Source organism: Ammodytes marinus, assembly GCF_949987685.1.
Source record: "Ammodytes marinus genome assembly, chromosome: 22".
NCBI classification, from domain to species: Eukaryota; Metazoa; Chordata; class Actinopteri; order Uranoscopiformes; family Ammodytidae; genus Ammodytes; species Ammodytes marinus.
The window spans coordinates 19,761,304-19,778,494 of NC_137226.1; the positions used below are offsets into that span (position 1 = coordinate 19,761,304).

Below are 17,191 nucleotides of genomic sequence, written 5' to 3' on the forward strand. Positions count from 1 at the left end.
ATCTATCTTAAGTTAGAAAAATAAATAAAAGGCTAAAGCTACACTTTTCTTTATAGTTGAGATCAAACCAATTCAACTCACTTACCTCAATAGACGCGTGTTCACCTGTGTGTCCTGTGGTCCTAATGTAGGATTTAACCTTAACCTCTTCCAATGGGATCTCTAAATAAAAGTTTGACAAATAGATTTTCAGGTTAAAAGTAAATCATTTTTCACTTTGAGCAATTGGTTAAATATGAGCCCAGGTCTTATTTACATGAAATATAACTGGTGGTTAATAGTTGATTCCAACTTTTTACTCTCACAAATTCCATGGCCAACAACACTGACCTTGGCTGAAGTGTGAGTGAGATGCCAACACACAAATGTTCCTCTGGGCTCCTCTGAAACCTCCATGTGTAGTCACTTCTTGATCCCTTGAGAGAAATTCTAGGTTGGGGGGGCGCCTTTAACTCAGTTGGTAAGGCGTCCCCCCCATGGGCCTCGGCCAGCAGCGGACCCAGGTTCGATTCCGGCCCGCGGTCGTTCTCTCCATGTCACTCCCCTCTCTGCCCCATTTCAACTCTGTCTCTACACTATCAATAAAAGCATAAAAATGCCATAAAAATATCTTTAAAAAAAAAAAAATAATAATAATAATTCTAGGTTGGATTCACAACTTGTCTCATTTTACAATGGAAATGTGTTTGTAAGCCTCTCTCGGCTGATTTACAACGTAGTCCTTTCTTATTTCATTTTAGAGTTTCTTTTGACAGAGGCATATGTGATTGTGAGAGCTTTGTTATGACTGCTCTGCTATGGGGGAAAGGTCAGTATGAGTGAGGGCTAGACTGAGCAGGCTGCAATCAGGCTGTGGCTGGCTTCAAGCAGCTGAATGTAATTAACAATCAACAATGGATTGTGTTAATTGGCTGATTGGCTGAAAGTGGCAATAGCCAGAGTCGGTCTGTAGTAGGGCAGTTTTATAAAAAATACAGGGTTAGATCATAACATGTTTTCTCTCTCTCTCTCTCTTCCCCCCTTTCTTTCTTTTCTTTTTCTCATTTTATGATCTAAGAATGTGACCTGCAGTTTATGAAGCCTGGTGTTACACACCCCGGTAAAGTAGGTGGCGGTATGCACCTATACGTCGGTTTGCGATCCGCCATAAAATCCAGAGAAGAAGAAGAAGAGGTGGAATGTAACTTAAAACATGTACTCAAGTACTGTACTTAAAAACAAGTTTAAGGTACTTGTATACTTTACTTGAATATTTTCTTTACATACTCTATACTATTACTCCACTACAATTCAGTGGGATATATTGTACTTGTATTCCACTTTATGAATTAAGATATTAGCGCACAAATCATATTTAGAATTGATAGAAATATTGTATACATTAGTAACAGCCTTTTGAATACTTCCTCCACCCCTGCAAATCAGATGTTTCTTTTTTTAGGACAGGTCTATTAGGTAGATGTTTTTATAATATATTATACTCTCCATTGTGAAACATATGAAGACGATCTCCTCACTGTATGCAAAGTTTGCATATTATAAGGTAACAAAATAAAAGATGGCTTTATTTTACAAAATTAACCATTTAATTTAACCATGATCCAACAGCCTGTTGCCATGTCATCATCCATGACATTAAGGCATGTTCAGTTACACTATGTGTCCAGCAGGGGGTATAATAACCGCAGGTTTGGAGACTTTTTTATAATAGAAATGTTGAATACATAGATATACATGTATAAAAGTACCTGAGTTTGTATACACATTAGAAAACTCATTTTGCTCTCATCTACAAAATGATGAGTGATGTTAAGGCAATACTTGAAGACATTCTGCTTTATATTTAAAGCAAAGACTGTATATAAAAGAGGTTTAAAATAACAGCCATTTGTCCAAAACCATTCAAACAGTGCCAGGCATGTCCTTTATGGTAGAGCAGTAATACAACATGCCTTCATCAAGGGTCCCGTAACAATAGATACCCCCCACACCACGCAGAGAGAAGACTAAGCCATAGAACATAGAACTGTTTTATAACTATCAAGGCTGCCACTGTAGGCCACATTTTCAATGATAGCATAGTCTATATTTAAATGTATTGAAGACAAACAAAGATGTTTTTACATGCATATAATAATAATACATATTAGCCTATATTTTAATATCTACTATAGCCATCAAAACAATGACAATGAAACTAAATGTCTCCCTTCTCTGATTATAAATTATTCCTCTTACAGACCTTATTACATTCACACTCTTCTTCTCCCAGGTTTATAGCTGAAATAAATTACTCAATGTCCTCGGTTAACACAATTGTCCGTATTTTCTGTCAGCACCTGAAGGCAGCAGCGTTGCGTTCACGCCCCTCTAAAGAAGGCCCTCCTCCCGGTGAAGCAGTATGTGGCATCGCAGTCAGAGGATTACAGTTATTCTGCTGCCGAGGATCTGTCTGGATATATACAGTGAACACTGAGCTCAAACTGAGACACTCTCACAGACCGCACTGCTTTTATTAAACTCTACGTTAAGGTAACTTGTAATGTCATTACTATTTAGAACATTGTACCAAATTGTATTGCGTTTAGCCTATAGCCTAATTCAGTTTGGTTACTTTTAATTACTGAATGGCCTATTTAAAATGAATTATGTTGGTGTCAGTATCGTTACTCAGTCTGTTGAAGTGCAAATGTAGCTATTGTTTATGTGTTTTTTTTTTTTTTGCATTTTATTTTTACAATTTAATTTTATACATAAACAAGTTCCATTTATTTGAAGCTGGAAGTTGATCGCTAATGTAAAACTAGAAAACGTATCCTGTAATTGCTTATAGGCTAATGTTTACAAACGAGTTATTTTCCTTTTTTTCCCATTTTTTTGCATTTAAAACAAAGGAAAGCTTATTTGAAAATGGAAGCTGTGAGTAATGTATGAATAGCTAAACATGTTAGTCAAAGAGTGCCTTAAAAACGAATGGGTAATGCTAACATGTACAGCGTTGTAAATTTAGTTAACAGTTTGAAGCTCCATTGTGTTCCATATGTTGGCCTAACATCGTCACTAATAACTTTTTTTATTGAGAGCGCGAGAGCGAGAGAGAGATAACTCACTGTTTCTTTTCACGTGTTCAGCCACCGAGACACAGAATGCACTTCTCAGTAATGTGGTCAACAATGAAAGACATTGATAAAATGTGAACTAACATTCAGCTGATGCACTTGGTCTAGCAGCCAAGTGAAGGGTCACAGCATGAATCAACAATAATATAAGTCTCCTGAACAATTATGTAACAGGAGCCTGGATGGAAAAAAATATTAGATTTTAATAAAAAAAATCTGATATAAGTCCATGTGAAGGCAGTGATGTATTCCAGCAGTTGCATGGATCAGAAAACAATGAAATTAGTCGCGGTTCGGTGGATTTTTATTTTGTTGTGTCCAACGATGATCTCAATTGCTGCTCCAGATTCTTCTCTGGGTAGAACAACACTGGCGACCGAATGCAACTTGCCAAAATGTAAAGCTATAGTGCTTAACTTCTCTTGCCCCCATGAGGAATTCTGAATAATTACAACAACACTGTCTGCGCGTGATCTACATGAGGTTAAGCCTATGGTGATCGCGTATGGATTTTGATACCTTCTGCTGTACGTCCAGGTTTTTTTCTTAGCAATAGAATCAGCTATATAATACATAGAGAGTTTTGCGGAGTTGATAGGCTTAATTCACTTTGTGTCAACTCGTTTGGCGATGGCTTGAATAATAACGCACATTCATTCATATGAAAAAGTCACGCACTGTTGCTTTAAAGACATGGAATAACAGCATGTAGTATCCGTCTTTGACAACTCCAATGTAAAAGTGCCATGTATGAGCCCTTAGGCGTGGTGAAGCTATTACTTTAAAAGGCCAAACTAAAATACATGTAAATTACAGTCAACTACACCCTCCATCTACACGGAGCTTTTCATCATGGGAGCCTTCCCCTCAGGCTAATATAATGGTGATGCGAGTGGTCTTTTGATCCCCTCTCTCAAGCTCGGGCCTGTTCCAACTTCCACCGTCTCTAATCCAGCCGCTGACTGACAGGATTAATAGTTTCCAGTCCCCTACTTACGTTGGTGTTTTTTTTTCGCTTTTCAAATACATTTTTAGAACAACAGCGCTTTTTAATTATAGCCTCTCCATCCTCCAAAGTACAGTAACTCAGCAGGCGTGATTCAAAGTGATGATGTCTCCTTTAGGAAGCTCATAAACGCCCTCTTCTTGACCCCTTTTTCCAAGTCTGTAATTACAGACAGATGCTCGGGTGAGTCAGGCCGTGAATTGCTGCATCATTTTGGGTTCAACAACACCGCTGTTTACTTCCCAGCTCGCACCTCTTCTTCCTCCGCTGTTTGTACCACGGCCCGTCAGACAACAAAAGCCCTGAGGCACGCAGCCCGCTAACATTCCTTTGGTATTAGTCTGCCCCGTTGTTTAGGTTGTCCTATTTTTTTTGCATTGTTTTTTTTTTTAGGGTGGCAGTTAAGACTTGGTTGAGTGTTTTTCAATCCACCCAACACCATTTCAACAACCAAAATCTAGCAACACAGGTTCTCCAAGGCAGAAGTGGTTCCATCTACACAACAAGAAGAAAACAAATGCCTGGGGGTTATATGCCTCTGGCGGTGAAATTACAGTGGTGGTAGGCAATGCTCTGAAGAAGGTAAAGCTCCTGAGAAGTTACAATATGGTACAAGGGTTGCGTTCCGAATTGCATACTTTCTACTATATAGTATGTAGAAAAAATTATTAGGATGTCCCGATTCTTGTGGCCAGATTTAGGATGGTTAGAAGTACCCGGATGTCCTACTTCATGCGGCCAAGATTGTTAGTGTTGAAAACTGCATCCTATTTGGGTGATTCTGACCCACAATCCAGTGCGCACGTGAAGTGACGTAACATCGATGAAGCCTCCATATGAAAACAAACGGGGATGCGACGGATATAAAAGCAAGAGGCAAGATCAAGACGCAATGTTATGATGAAATAAGAGAGTAAAGTATGTCCCAATAGTATGCCTACTGCATCCTAACTAGATTATTTTTATCGTTGGACGTAGTATGTAGAATAGAAAAAAGAAAGAGTATGCGATTCGGAACGCAACCAAGGTCACTGCAACCTCACACTATGTAAGGTGACGGTAACCTTTGACCTCCAAACTGGAATCAGTTCATCTTTGAGACACAGTCGACATTTGTTCAAAGTTTGAAGGACATCCCTCAAAGCGTTCATGAGATATTATTGCACTCACAAGAATGGACAGACAACCTGAAACAACAGAGTTTCTCCAGCCTTTGGCTAATCGCTGGCACAGAGGCATAACAAAACTAAAGTTGACATGCCTTTGAGCCAGGCATTTCCCCCCCCTACCACTGGATATGATCAGGTGCTGTGGTTGTGGTTACACACATTTTCACTTGGCACGTCCTCCAGGTGGAAATGTGTGTGAAAATGAATGAAGGAATGCTCAATTTCAAAATCATGTTTCCCTCGTGATCAAGGACTGAAAACGTCCTTTGTTTTGCAAAAGTTTAGAGGAGGACATTTGAGTAGGCAAACACAAGAGTGAGCCTGCCTCTCTTGAGCCTCTCATATCATCTCTGCATCTCTTTCCTAGAATCACCAACAACAACAATGCCCAACTGGGGAGGAGGCAACAAGTGTGGAGCGTGCCGCGGGACGGTCTACCACGCAGAGGAGGTGCAGTGCGACGGGAAGAGCTTCCACAAATGCTGTTTCCTCTGCAGTAAGTAACACCTACACTCCTGGACCAAGGCCACATTTAAAGGGCCATAGCAGTGTTTACTCATGATTTTGAACCCCTATATTTGATGTCACCGTCAAACATTTTTCAAAATCATGCAACATTTGTTTTCATTGATTGCACCCCCTCAGGCTCCCTAAATGTATGATGTATGTCATCTTAACCTTCAAACACAGTTCTACTCTGAGAACAAATCAAATGCGATGTCTTCTGCGCCTGTGCAAGAGCTTTCTAACATCTGAAGAAATGACCATGATGATATCCTTATGGCACCTGTGGGATCTTGCAATGCGATCTGGGAGCTTTTCCCCCCATGCTTGGTTTCTTCCACTTGGTTTCTGCTGCTTCGATTTTGAAAATCAATTTTTTTAATACAGTTTTTACCTGTCTCTTGTGAGTCCCCCTACTTCATGAAAGTGCATCACCGGAGTATGACTTGGAAATTGTCTTGTCACGTGGTAATGCTGGCCCCTCAGAGAGGCTGTTTTTCTCAGTTAGATAGATCTAAGGTGGCGAGGAACTTTAAAGTTAATTCTAGCGCCCCCTATGGACAAATGATGTAGTGTCCTAATGATCTTGGCTAGCACATGCCAGCAGTATGTGCATTTATTTAGGAAGTGAGTGAAAGAGACATGGCAGGCATGGAGATAAGGTTATGTATTTATATGTGACTGTCAGATTAATAATGGTAATATGACGATGGTGAAGCAAAGTAAACTTTGATTTAGTAGCGTTCATAAACACAGGATGTTCTGGTCTGCCTACTGTAAATTGTTTTGTCTGATTTTAGCGGAGAAAATCAGACTCGGCATTAATAATAACTATATAAAAATATAATTGTTTTCCCTGATGGTCTCGTTAGCTTTTACAGGTAATTCATGATCAGAGGAAAAATTAGACTGTTTCAAAAACAAGTTCCTCGTAGGAGGTTTAAGGAATAAGGATCTCGTTCACAAGCTCAGTTCATGTCCAACTCATGAAACTTTGCAGACAAACTTGGCATTTTTTAAAGCGGTAAGGTTCACATTACCCTGTGAAAAGGGTAATGTGAACCTCAGGGTACTGAAAAAGGTGACAGAAAGTTAATACATTTGCCATTAATACAAACAGTATAAGTGTCACACCGCTCTAGTCTCGCAAAGCCAGACCAAACTACAGCAAGTAGTACGAGACCGCTCAGACATTTTACTAGCTGCTGTCTCACCTTGCCAAACGTCTTGTTATTGTGTCAACATAACTCCTGCCAAGAGCATCAACCTGCACATATTACTTGTATTTATTATGTGGTAAAGTCTATATATAGTCCAGTTTGTTTTCTGCTGTGTTGTGTTCAGAGAGAGCAAGAGCGAAAAAGATCAGTCAATCAGTGAAGAGAGGGGAGAAAGGATGGACTCAGTTTCACCTCTCCACCGCTCATCAATGGGACAGTTCTCTTGACTGGCCATTGGTTGTTCAGTCATTTGTCCTGACCCAGGACCACACATGAAATGTCAGTGAAGAAGATGTTCCAGCAAAGACCAGACCTCTCTCACGTAGAGCAGGATTTATCAAACACTCTCATTTAGCTGCTTTCAGGGGAAGACCAAAGCAATCAGAGACACAAAAGATCTGTTTATTTTCCCCCACCTCCCTATACAAAGGCAGCTTTGTGTGATGGCAATGAGCAAAAGGAACTTGATGTGTACTCTGCCCCGCTTCGGACTTTTCCTACACTTTCTCAGTCTGACATTTCACCACGTTTCATGTGTGTGTACGACTATGAACAGCAGCTGCATATTGGCAGAAATGTCACACAGTTCAGTTGCAAAGAGAGCCTCATATGACCCTTTGTGCGTTCACCCTGAGTTTTTATCTTTGTTTACACTCTATGGAGTCTATGCCACTGGCGACACATTGAGTAATGACGTAACCTTGTGTGGAGGGGGAACTGGATATACTTGTGACTCAAGAGGAGCCGTAACAATCGCAACAAACAAGTTTTTGGAAATATATGAGGAATTCAGGAGGGATTTTGATAAGACATGCAGGAGCCTTGTAATGGCCTCTCGCAGAGCTCCTATTTGTAAAGTGTTGGCCCACGAGATCAGAGCGATTGCGAGCGGAGGCATCTTTCCAGCCAGTTGTGTGAAATCTTAGACCCGTATCAGACGGTCACACATAGTTCAGGCCAGCGTGGGAAGAATTCTACTAGCGGTAATCCCAACACCCTTAAGTCGCTGTAATGCTTTTGATATTTTCCAAACAATGCATTCTTTACTTTGCACCAACATGCCGAAAATACAAAAGCCACTGGATACTACCTCAAAAGGTAAACTATTATGCAATATGCCCTTTCATGGTTTTTCATTATTAACATGGCTCCCTGGTGTGACTAGAGACTCCTGGAGTTTGAGAAAAAAAACAACCCTCTCTCTTTTTCTCTACCTCTGCCTTTCTGAAAACCTGTGTTCAAAAACCCCAGTCAGATTTATTTCCCCTTATGATGTCATAAGGGAAGAAGTCACGCCCACTCACTACCAACCTAGCATAGCACTACCGCCACCTGTAATAAGCACACCCCCAGATACACCTGAATCTAACTGCCTGTTAGATTCCAACCGGCAGTAAGATTCAGGGCCAATCAGCGCAAACTGGGCTTTTTTGGAAGGCGGGGCTTAAAGAGACAGGCTCTTGAATTGTCGGGAGTTCTGTTTCAGTCTAAGGTGAAGTTTCTTTCCTAACACCAAGATCAGTTACTGGGTTTGTTCTCTGAGGGCATGTCAGCGACATTCTTAACACAGGCAGATCCTGTATCTCTTTGTTAGGCTCACGGTGACACCATTCCATCCATCCATTCATCCATTCATGCTCCTCCTCCTCTTCCCTTTGTGTCCTCAGTGGTCTGCAGGAAGGGCCTAGACAGCACCACACTGGCTATTCACGACCAGGAGATCTACTGCAAGTCCTGCTATGGCAAGAAGTACGGCCCCAAAGGCTACGGCTACGGCCAGGGGGCGGGCACGCTCAACATGGACCGAGGAGAGCGCCTGGGAATCAAACACGAAGAGTAAGCCTGGGTCTGCTGCTGCATGAGCACTGGGTGTTACCGTCATTTATTCCAAGGGCTCAAGATGATTGCATACAGCTATGAGATGCACAGATTCAGAATCAAGTAACTCAATACATTGAAGACAACACTGATGTCTGAATAAATGAACAATCAGAAATTGAAAAGCCTTTATTGATACAGCTACATTCATAGCAGCCTTCTTCAGCGTGACTTCTACTGCCAACCTGAAGAAGGACTGTGTACCACAACGCGTTGGTGCGTCTTTTTAACTTTTTGCTATGCATTAGCCATATTAATAAAGGCTTTTTAACTTTTTCTTCAAAAAGAGTGCCTTGGTTTTCACAAACAAGCACTCCTTTTCTCTGCCTTTGAACATTCATCAGACTTTATAGCCACAGTTGTTGCAGTGAGGTCCAACATGTCAGCCAGTTCAGTGGCGCTCTGTTTGCTTGAGGATGTTTATAACTGCTGGCTGTTGACCATTGTCTCCAAGCAGCGTGTATTCATGGAGTTGAGCTTGAAATAGTTCCCAAATACACACACTTGAAAGAAAACAAAACAATACTTCACACAGAATTCAGGAGAGCTACTGTTGAATGCTTACATGGTCAAAATGTTTGATAAAATTGGATTGTATTTATTTTTTGCCTGCGCCAGTAAAGCAGCTTTAAGCACCAGAAAACAACATGAATGTGACTCAGTGGACAAATGACAGTGAGAGCCACAGCTGCCCGGCTAAGAGAGTTTGTACAGTAGCGAAATGCTAACAGGCTCTGGTTCTTGTTAGTGTTAAGGACTGTTTGGACCCCAAAGCTTTAAGAAAAAGGAAAAAAAACCTTGAAGGGAATATTGCTACACAGTCTGCCTCTTTATCAAATCCAGCTCTGCTGCAACAGTTCCCAGCTGGTTTGTTGGAACAGCGTAGATCTAAGAAGAAAAACAAGTCAAAAGCGATCTAATCTAAAAGCTGAATACATCAACTCATAGTTTGGGTTCATTGCTTTCAACAGGTTTCAAGCCTGGAACGGGACAAGTCTACTTTCTGGGCAAAATGACCTCTCTGACCTGATGTGAGTGTGGTAGTAAATAAAAAAGGAAATCAAAATCCAGCAAACACACACACCTCCCCAGCCCAGAATGTTCACTCCTGCCCTACAAATGCCAGGTTATGCCTTGTTATGAAAGAGTTTATTATGTAAGCAGAGTGTCCTCTGCCACAAAGGGCTTCATTGAGGGGCCACTGGGGCTGGCAGTCACCCTTCACTAAGCAGCAGCGCTCCAGGGCCCCTGGGTGCCCCGCTCACTTTACCTCCACGCCTGAGCACACAGTAGAGGAAAAAGGGTGCTCAAAATGTACTGCTGGACCCTTTGTCTTTTAAAAATGCAATTGTTTATGAAGTTTTTCTCAACAGATATAAATGAATGTTTGTGGTTAATGTTTAGTTTATACATAAGTACGGTATTTATTACCACAGGGGTTGATGTTTTGGGTCATACTTGGCCAACTATTAGTAAATGAGTAGCTTAAGTGTTTTCACAGGAAAGGCGATTTTCTAGTCCAGAAAGAAAAACCTTAAAAGGGGAAGTGCTGACAATGTATTTTGGATTGTTCAATTTCAGAGAAAAGTTTTCTTTGACTTCAATGACTTTTCAAAGCATCACATTGGGCCTTCAGAGAGGAGATCATTCAGTTTGTAGTCATACTGAATTAGTGTAAACCTTTGAGTTTAGGCTTTTAAAGAAACAATAATACATGTTTGTTTTTTTTCCACCAGGACACAGACCCACAGACCGACCACCAACCCCAACACCTCCAAATTTGCCCAGAAGTTTGTGGGTTCAGATAAATGTGCCCGGTGTGGAGACTCTGTCTATGCAGCAGAGAAGATCATGGGAGCGGGAAAGGTGAGAGAGAGTTCAATCTATAGCCTCTTCCACCACAGACCTGAGGCCATTCCTTCATGTTGCTTGTTTTGCCTGACCGCTCTGACCCAAAGCCTAAAGATACTAGGCTATATTTACAAGTGGCAGAAGTACTCAAATCACTCTCAAGCTAAATAAGCCATACCACACTGTAAAAACACTCCATAACTGCATTCCAAAATTAAAAGTAAATAATTCACATTAACAAAATGTAATTAAAAGTATCAAAATGAAAGTTGTCACTATGTAGAATGGCCTGTTAGATTGCTTGTATATTCATGGATCATTATTGATGGATTTATGTGTAAGTAGAGCCGACTACTTTACATACAATTTTATGTAAAAAGTTCAAACCTAATCTGAAAAGCAACTGGTGACTCCAGCTGTGAAATAAATGTAGGGGAGAAAGAGTAGCCTACAGCATTTCCCTCTGAGGTGTAGTAGAGCAAAAGCATAACGTAGCTCAAATATGACAAACTAGGGTCAATATACCATCACCCTCATTCATGTTTAGTGCTTATTATTAACATATGCATGCTAACATGCAAAACGACTGTGAGTAACATTGTAGGCCTACTCGTTCAACATGTCTACATTGCCCTTGTGATCATGTTAGCATGTTGGCTATAGCATTTAGCTCAACTCATTACAGTACAGCCTCAGCCCAGAGCTGCTAGCAAAGCTACGGACATTGTGTTGCATATTAATGATTTCAACTATAAAATAGATTATTATAGTTTTCTGATTGGCCAAGAGAATTATGAATTGATCAAAATCAATTCAGCATTGCCCGATTTTGAATCATTGTTTATCCCCATATCTAGCATGTGTCAAATATAGTTGTAAAGAAGAGCAAACAGTAAAGCCAGAAGGATGTTTTTGCTGTAAAAAAAAAAAGAGAAACCCCTTTGGATTCAGTATGCACTGTCAGCCCTAAATTGCGGCAACTGCTAAGATGTTAGCCAAGTTGACAATTTGGCTTTCACTCGTTGAGCCAAGTTGCAAAAATGATGGCTCTTGGCGAAAGGTGATGATTCATCTATTGCCATGACAACACAGACGGAAAGCGAACTAATAAGGCTTCTGACAGCCTTGGAATCTGATCTCGCACCACAGACTCAAAAGAATGTGTTCCTGCAACTCTGTGGTGGTGGCTTTATCAGCACTGTGTACTGTACACAACAATTACAAAACTTAATATTTTCCACGGAATAAAAGCCGCTGTGTGAGTTTATAACCTCTCATATGTGCAGTATGTATTCAGCTTCACAGAACAATTATTATATACAGTTTCCAGCACAAACGGCGACCACAGAAACCCAAGCGGCGTGGGGTTACTTGAACTCAGCACGACCAAGATCTACATCACAAACCAGGGGAGGGGGGGGAGGGGACTTGTTTGACTGGATTGGACTCACATGTTTTAACTTTTAACCACTCTGAACCACATGAAATAAGTTTGGTGTGGTCTCTGCTTAATGAAAGAACACAAATAAGTTTTTTTCCCCCCCTCGTCGAAGCCACTGCGAGTAGTTTGGATGGGAGCTACTCAACAGCTGGCGCTAATCATGCAACGCTGTCTGGCAGGCGTCGTCGACACAACACACAGATTTACACAAGATGAAGTCACTACACAGAGGCTTTAAGATACATAGGCAGGATGTTTAGTTCTAGGGAATATCAGTGAGTCGTAACTGTGACGCATTTGAAACCATGTCCAAGGGCAAGCAAAAGAAAACATGTATTTATTATTTCTGAGTAATTCCTCTTCTTCTAAAAAAAGGGAGTGGACCCCGATAACATGTGGGATTCACACACCAGTTGATTTTAAAAGTGGCTGATGTCAGCGGGCGGAGGGCTGTTGATGTGTTTCTGTAATGTGAGGAAATCCAAAGCGTAACGTGTAATCTTCTGGTAATAATGAAGACGTTCAGAAATGCCTCCGGGGCTTCTGGGAAACTGAGTCGCTTCGGTGGGAGCTTAATGAAGATGAATGATGGCACATGCTCCCGAGAAACACCTGCAACTACCAGCTGTAAATAACTGCTAACACAATTCTTAATTTTTTCCCCCTGGCTCCCTTGGTTAATTTAAGGCTTGAGTCAGCGATTCTGGAGAACGCTTGTTGTCAAAATAGCTGTTTGTCAAAATCAGGGAATATTTCCTCACAATCCGCTAGCTGTCGGTAGTATTTTGTGTGTGCTGTAAAAAAAAATCTGATGTTAATACCCAGCTTATGCTCTGTAAACTGATATTCACAGATTTTGACACAAAGTGATCTTGACAACTAACATTCTCCAGAATCACTGACTCCACCTTTAATGCATGTAGACAGACTTGGAACAGCTGGTGTTGAAATGAACTAAAAATGAATCTCCTTTTTTCCTCGTAGCCGTGGCATAAGAACTGCTTCCGTTGTGCAAAGTGTGGCAAGAGCCTGGAGTCGACCACGCAGACGGAGAAGGACGGAGAAATCTACTGCAAAGGTGAGCTCACATTCTCTATTACATCTATTATCTCTATATCTATCCAGTTTCACAACTGAACTGTCTCTGTTGCATTTTTGAATTCCTGAAGGACCACTGTTATCACTGCAGATTTCACAAAGAGGAATAACACAAGGTAAAAAATACATTGTCGATAGCCAACAAATATTGGCAGAGGCAGAGTAGAATAAATTCACCGTGCAACACTCGGAGTGATCCTGCAGCAACAAATGTTCCTACTAAAGCGTCCATTAATATGAAACATATTTAGTCAACTGTGTTACACAGCGGCCCCGAATTCACTCACAATGTAGGATTATGAAGACACATGTTGACACACAAGAGCTGAACAAGATGAAATGAACACCAGAGAAGCAGGGGAGAATATACACACCCACTATATACACATACAACAAGCTCAGGTTCTATTTTTTTTTGCCATGAGCACAACAGTAGCCGTTGGGATTCTTAGATCTAACTCTCACAGAAAATTAAATAAAATATGAAGTGAAATACAATGGCACTTGCAGCAGCCTAGTAGGCAGCGCTGTCATGTAACATGCACTTTTCAATCTGATCTTCATTCCACTTTAAAGGTTCAAAATTGTAATTTGGGTTTCTCCTAGAAAGTTTTCTTTATGTAGTGTCAATAAAAACCCTTTATATTTCTGACAGTGCCATTGCTAAATCTCCTCCTTTCAGCCTCAGTATGAAACGCTCCGTTTTAGAGCCTGTCTCTTTAAGCCCGCCTTCCAAAATCCCGTTCTGCTCTGATTGGTTCTGAATCTGACTGCCTGTAAATTCAGTGGTGTCTGGGGGTGTGCTTATCACAGATGGAGGTAGTGCTAAATTAGGTGAGTAATGAGGGGGCGTGGCGCTGAAATCTGGTCAGTTTTAGAACAGCTGTGCTTTAGCGGTACTGCTGATTACCATGTGTAAGCATGCTATCACGCCCCAACAGAGATGGTCGACACATGACAATGTTAGCCCGCTGATGACGCGGTCAGCTAAATGCTAACGCTGTCAGCATGATGTTAGCATTCAGCTCAAACACAACAAACTCTGCCAGTCTGGTTAGGACTATAGAAAACACAGTGTCAGGTGCAGCATGACCAAGCTTACAGACACAGCATAATATTATCAGCTGCTCATGAAAATGATTAACTAGTTATTCAAATATATAGATATATCATTTAGTTTACAAAGTGCTGAGTAATGCCGCTACTGGCAGCTAATCTGAACATATCATACCTGGATCATGGACTGGCTCTTAAGTAACAGCCTTTTAAAATTCACCGCACTGTTGTCCCAGATGAGTGTTACCTGTTACCTCACCTTGGTTGTGTTGGTTTGGTGCTGGCCTCTTCAAGCTAGGCCTCACTGTCCCCCCAGGCTTCAGTGAGGAGCAACATGTGCAGTCTGACCTCCATGGTGATTTCCTACTCCACATCAGCACAATGACATGGAATTGTTGGGCTAAACAGAGGAGACACACACACACACACACACACACACACACACACACACACACACACACACACACACACACACACACACACACACACACACACACACACACACACACAGATGTCAGCAGATGGATGTTTACTGAATTTGATAATGAAACCTTGTCCTGACGAGTAGGAATGTTGCATCTCAGCTCTAAAGCCCAAACAGGCCAAACTCTGCCGCTGCTATCAATCAGTTGACGGTTTGTTGTCCTCCCACATAGACATTGTGAGCAGCAGCTGGAGATAGTTTACCTCATCATGAACATGAGCATGACCTTGCACGTGTTTAAAACTAGCCAGGAGTGTGGGTTTGCACAGGATAAATAAAATAAGAGTCCGAAATTCTGCACCTTCTTGCTTGCTTAACCACAACTTGAGCAGCAGTGAGCTTGTTTTAAATGTCACATGTTGATGTGAGGTAAACAGCTTCAAGGTTTAGCGCTGGGAAACTGCACTGTGAGAGAAGACATTTGGACCTGTCACAGTAGGAAAAAAAAGCACAGGTGTAATAATGATCATCTGGCTGCTTTAGTTTGCATGCTGGCTCATCAAGTACATTTTTCTAGTAACATCTCGACAGCAACATCTGTTTCCACATTGAGCGACACAATGACATCATGGCGGAAAATACAGCATGTGTAGCTCAGTGATGGAGTCTGCTGCTTAACCCTTTCACGCATAGTGGTCACTACAGTGGACAGCTATTCAAATGCTGTTTTCTTGAATATGCATGGGTGTAGATCGCCTAGTTGCATATCAGCCACTACAGTGGACTCTGTTGTGTCATCCAATGCATTGCCAACCAGTGGCCAACCATTGTAAGAGCAGCCACAATGTGTCAAAACCAAGATGGCCGACAGGGAGCAGAAAAGTTGTGTAGCTCAGGAATATCCTGTAAATACTTCTAAAATAGGAGAGCCTGGCAGGTAAAAAAAATATGGCAACAACAAGTAACATCTTAGGAGTCATATAGTTGTTAAAATGTCCAATTATTGATTTTACATTGGGAGGAAATTATGTTTAATCACCTGTCCACTAAATTGGACATCATGCATCACCGACTTCAATAAATACTATGACTGCAGATGTGTTGTGCTTGAAAAAGCTTACTTTGCTGTAACTTTTGTTTTAAAATCAATTGATTTATGTTATTTGAATGCAACTTAAGTATTTGTGTAAAAAAAAAAAACATTTTTTCCAGATTATTCCATTATGTGTAAAACAGTTGGTGTCACTATGATGCCAATTTTCATATAAAAATACCTTTGATGAAGTGATGTACAAGTTAGTAGGCTGTACTACTGAATTACACCTGAAAAAGAGAAATGGGATGGGATGGGATGGTTCCTTGGAGAACCAAGGAAAAAGTTGTCTGTTATTTTCATAGAAAATTTTGATTGAAAAAAGTATTCCACGCTTTTGCATTAGATTGAAGTATTGGAATATGTTAATATATGTGAACAGGCATTGAAAATATATATTATTTTATAGTTTTCAGATAATATATCATTTTTTTCACTGTTTTGTTAAATAAATAAGGTCAAAATTGAGAAGTCAAAACGCATGGAGTCCACCCAAGTGGACATGTGTAAAACTCTCTGAAAAATGTGTTAAAAATGAAGTTATATTTTTTCATGCCTAAAGAAGTATAAAATCACTTGAGAAAAAAATCCAGACTAAGGATATCATAATTCATGCATGAAAGGGTTAATATGGAAGAAAGCAGGTCGCCCCAAAGCAATTTTATTTTAAAGCTGCAAAAATTATATATATATATTTTTTTACATGGACGATGCACAAATATATTGAGCTGACAGTTAATATACGAAACAAGCTTAAGCCTGCAACATCAACATTAAATCCCTTTCTTCCTCATCTGTCACAAAGATTTTAAGTGGCTCTATTTTAGTCAGAAATGGAAGGATGCAGTTTCAGAAGACCATAAAATGCTCGCTCATATTCATTCTTTCCTCTCCTTCCCTTCTACAGCGTGCTACGCCAAGAACTTCGGGCCCAAAGGCTTCGGTTACGGCCAAGGAGCCGGAGCTCTGGTGCACGCTCAGTGATGGATCTGAATGGATATTACACACACACACACACACACACACACACACACACACACACACACACACACACACACACACACACACACACACACACACACACACACACACACACACACACACACACACCTTTCCAACAAGACCATCAACCACACTTCCCCCCCCCCATCCAATGTTTTATGTTGAAATAGTTGCTCCTTGTGATATGAATTAAACACATACAATAAAACAAACCAGTTGTTCACATTTGACTGTATTTTATTATTAAAGCCATTAAAACTGAACCATGCCCATATGTTTACATCTGAAGCGGAGTTACAGTGATGTCTGAAGGTGGGCAGAGAGGCACTG

The 17,191-nt window shown here is 40.8% G+C and overlaps 1 protein-coding gene across 2 annotated transcripts; it reads left to right on the forward strand.

Annotated features, from left to right (window-relative positions):
* The first annotated feature begins 2,410 nt into the window (after positions 1–2,410).
* csrp2 (cysteine and glycine-rich protein 2) lies at positions 2,411–17,071 on the forward strand. Of its 2 annotated transcripts, XM_080051269.1 has the most exons (7): positions 2,411–2,532; positions 5,662–5,790; positions 8,686–8,854; positions 10,633–10,762; positions 13,173–13,266; positions 16,767–16,861; positions 16,946–17,070. In XM_080051269.1, exons 2-6 carry the CDS (start codon positions 5,679–5,681, stop codon positions 16,841–16,843), a joined length of 582 nt encoding a protein of 193 aa, XP_079907395.1. In that variant the 5' UTR covers positions 2,411–2,532; positions 5,662–5,678; the 3' UTR covers positions 16,844–16,861; positions 16,946–17,070. The 2 variants fall into 2 exon arrangements, with proteins under 2 accessions (XP_079907395.1, XP_079907394.1); XM_080051268.1 differs by having other exon boundaries at positions 16,767–17,071.
* The last annotated feature ends 120 nt before the right edge of the window (positions 17,072–17,191 follow it).

What these genes read in the sequence shown, in the direction of transcription:
- csrp2 (XM_080051268.1), top strand. Translation starts at nt 5,679, where the DNA reads ATGCCCAACTGGGGAGGAGGCAACAAGTGTGGAGCGTGCCGCGGGACG. An exon ending in CAAATGCTGTTTCCTCTGCA is followed by an intron (nt 5,791 to 8,685) that starts GTAAGTAACACC and finishes TTGTGTCCTCAG; the next exon opens with TGGTCTGCAGGAAGGGCCTA. An exon ending in CTGGGAATCAAACACGAAGA is followed by an intron (nt 8,855 to 10,632) that starts GTAAGCCTGGGT and finishes TTTTTCCACCAG; the next exon opens with GACACAGACCCACAGACCGA.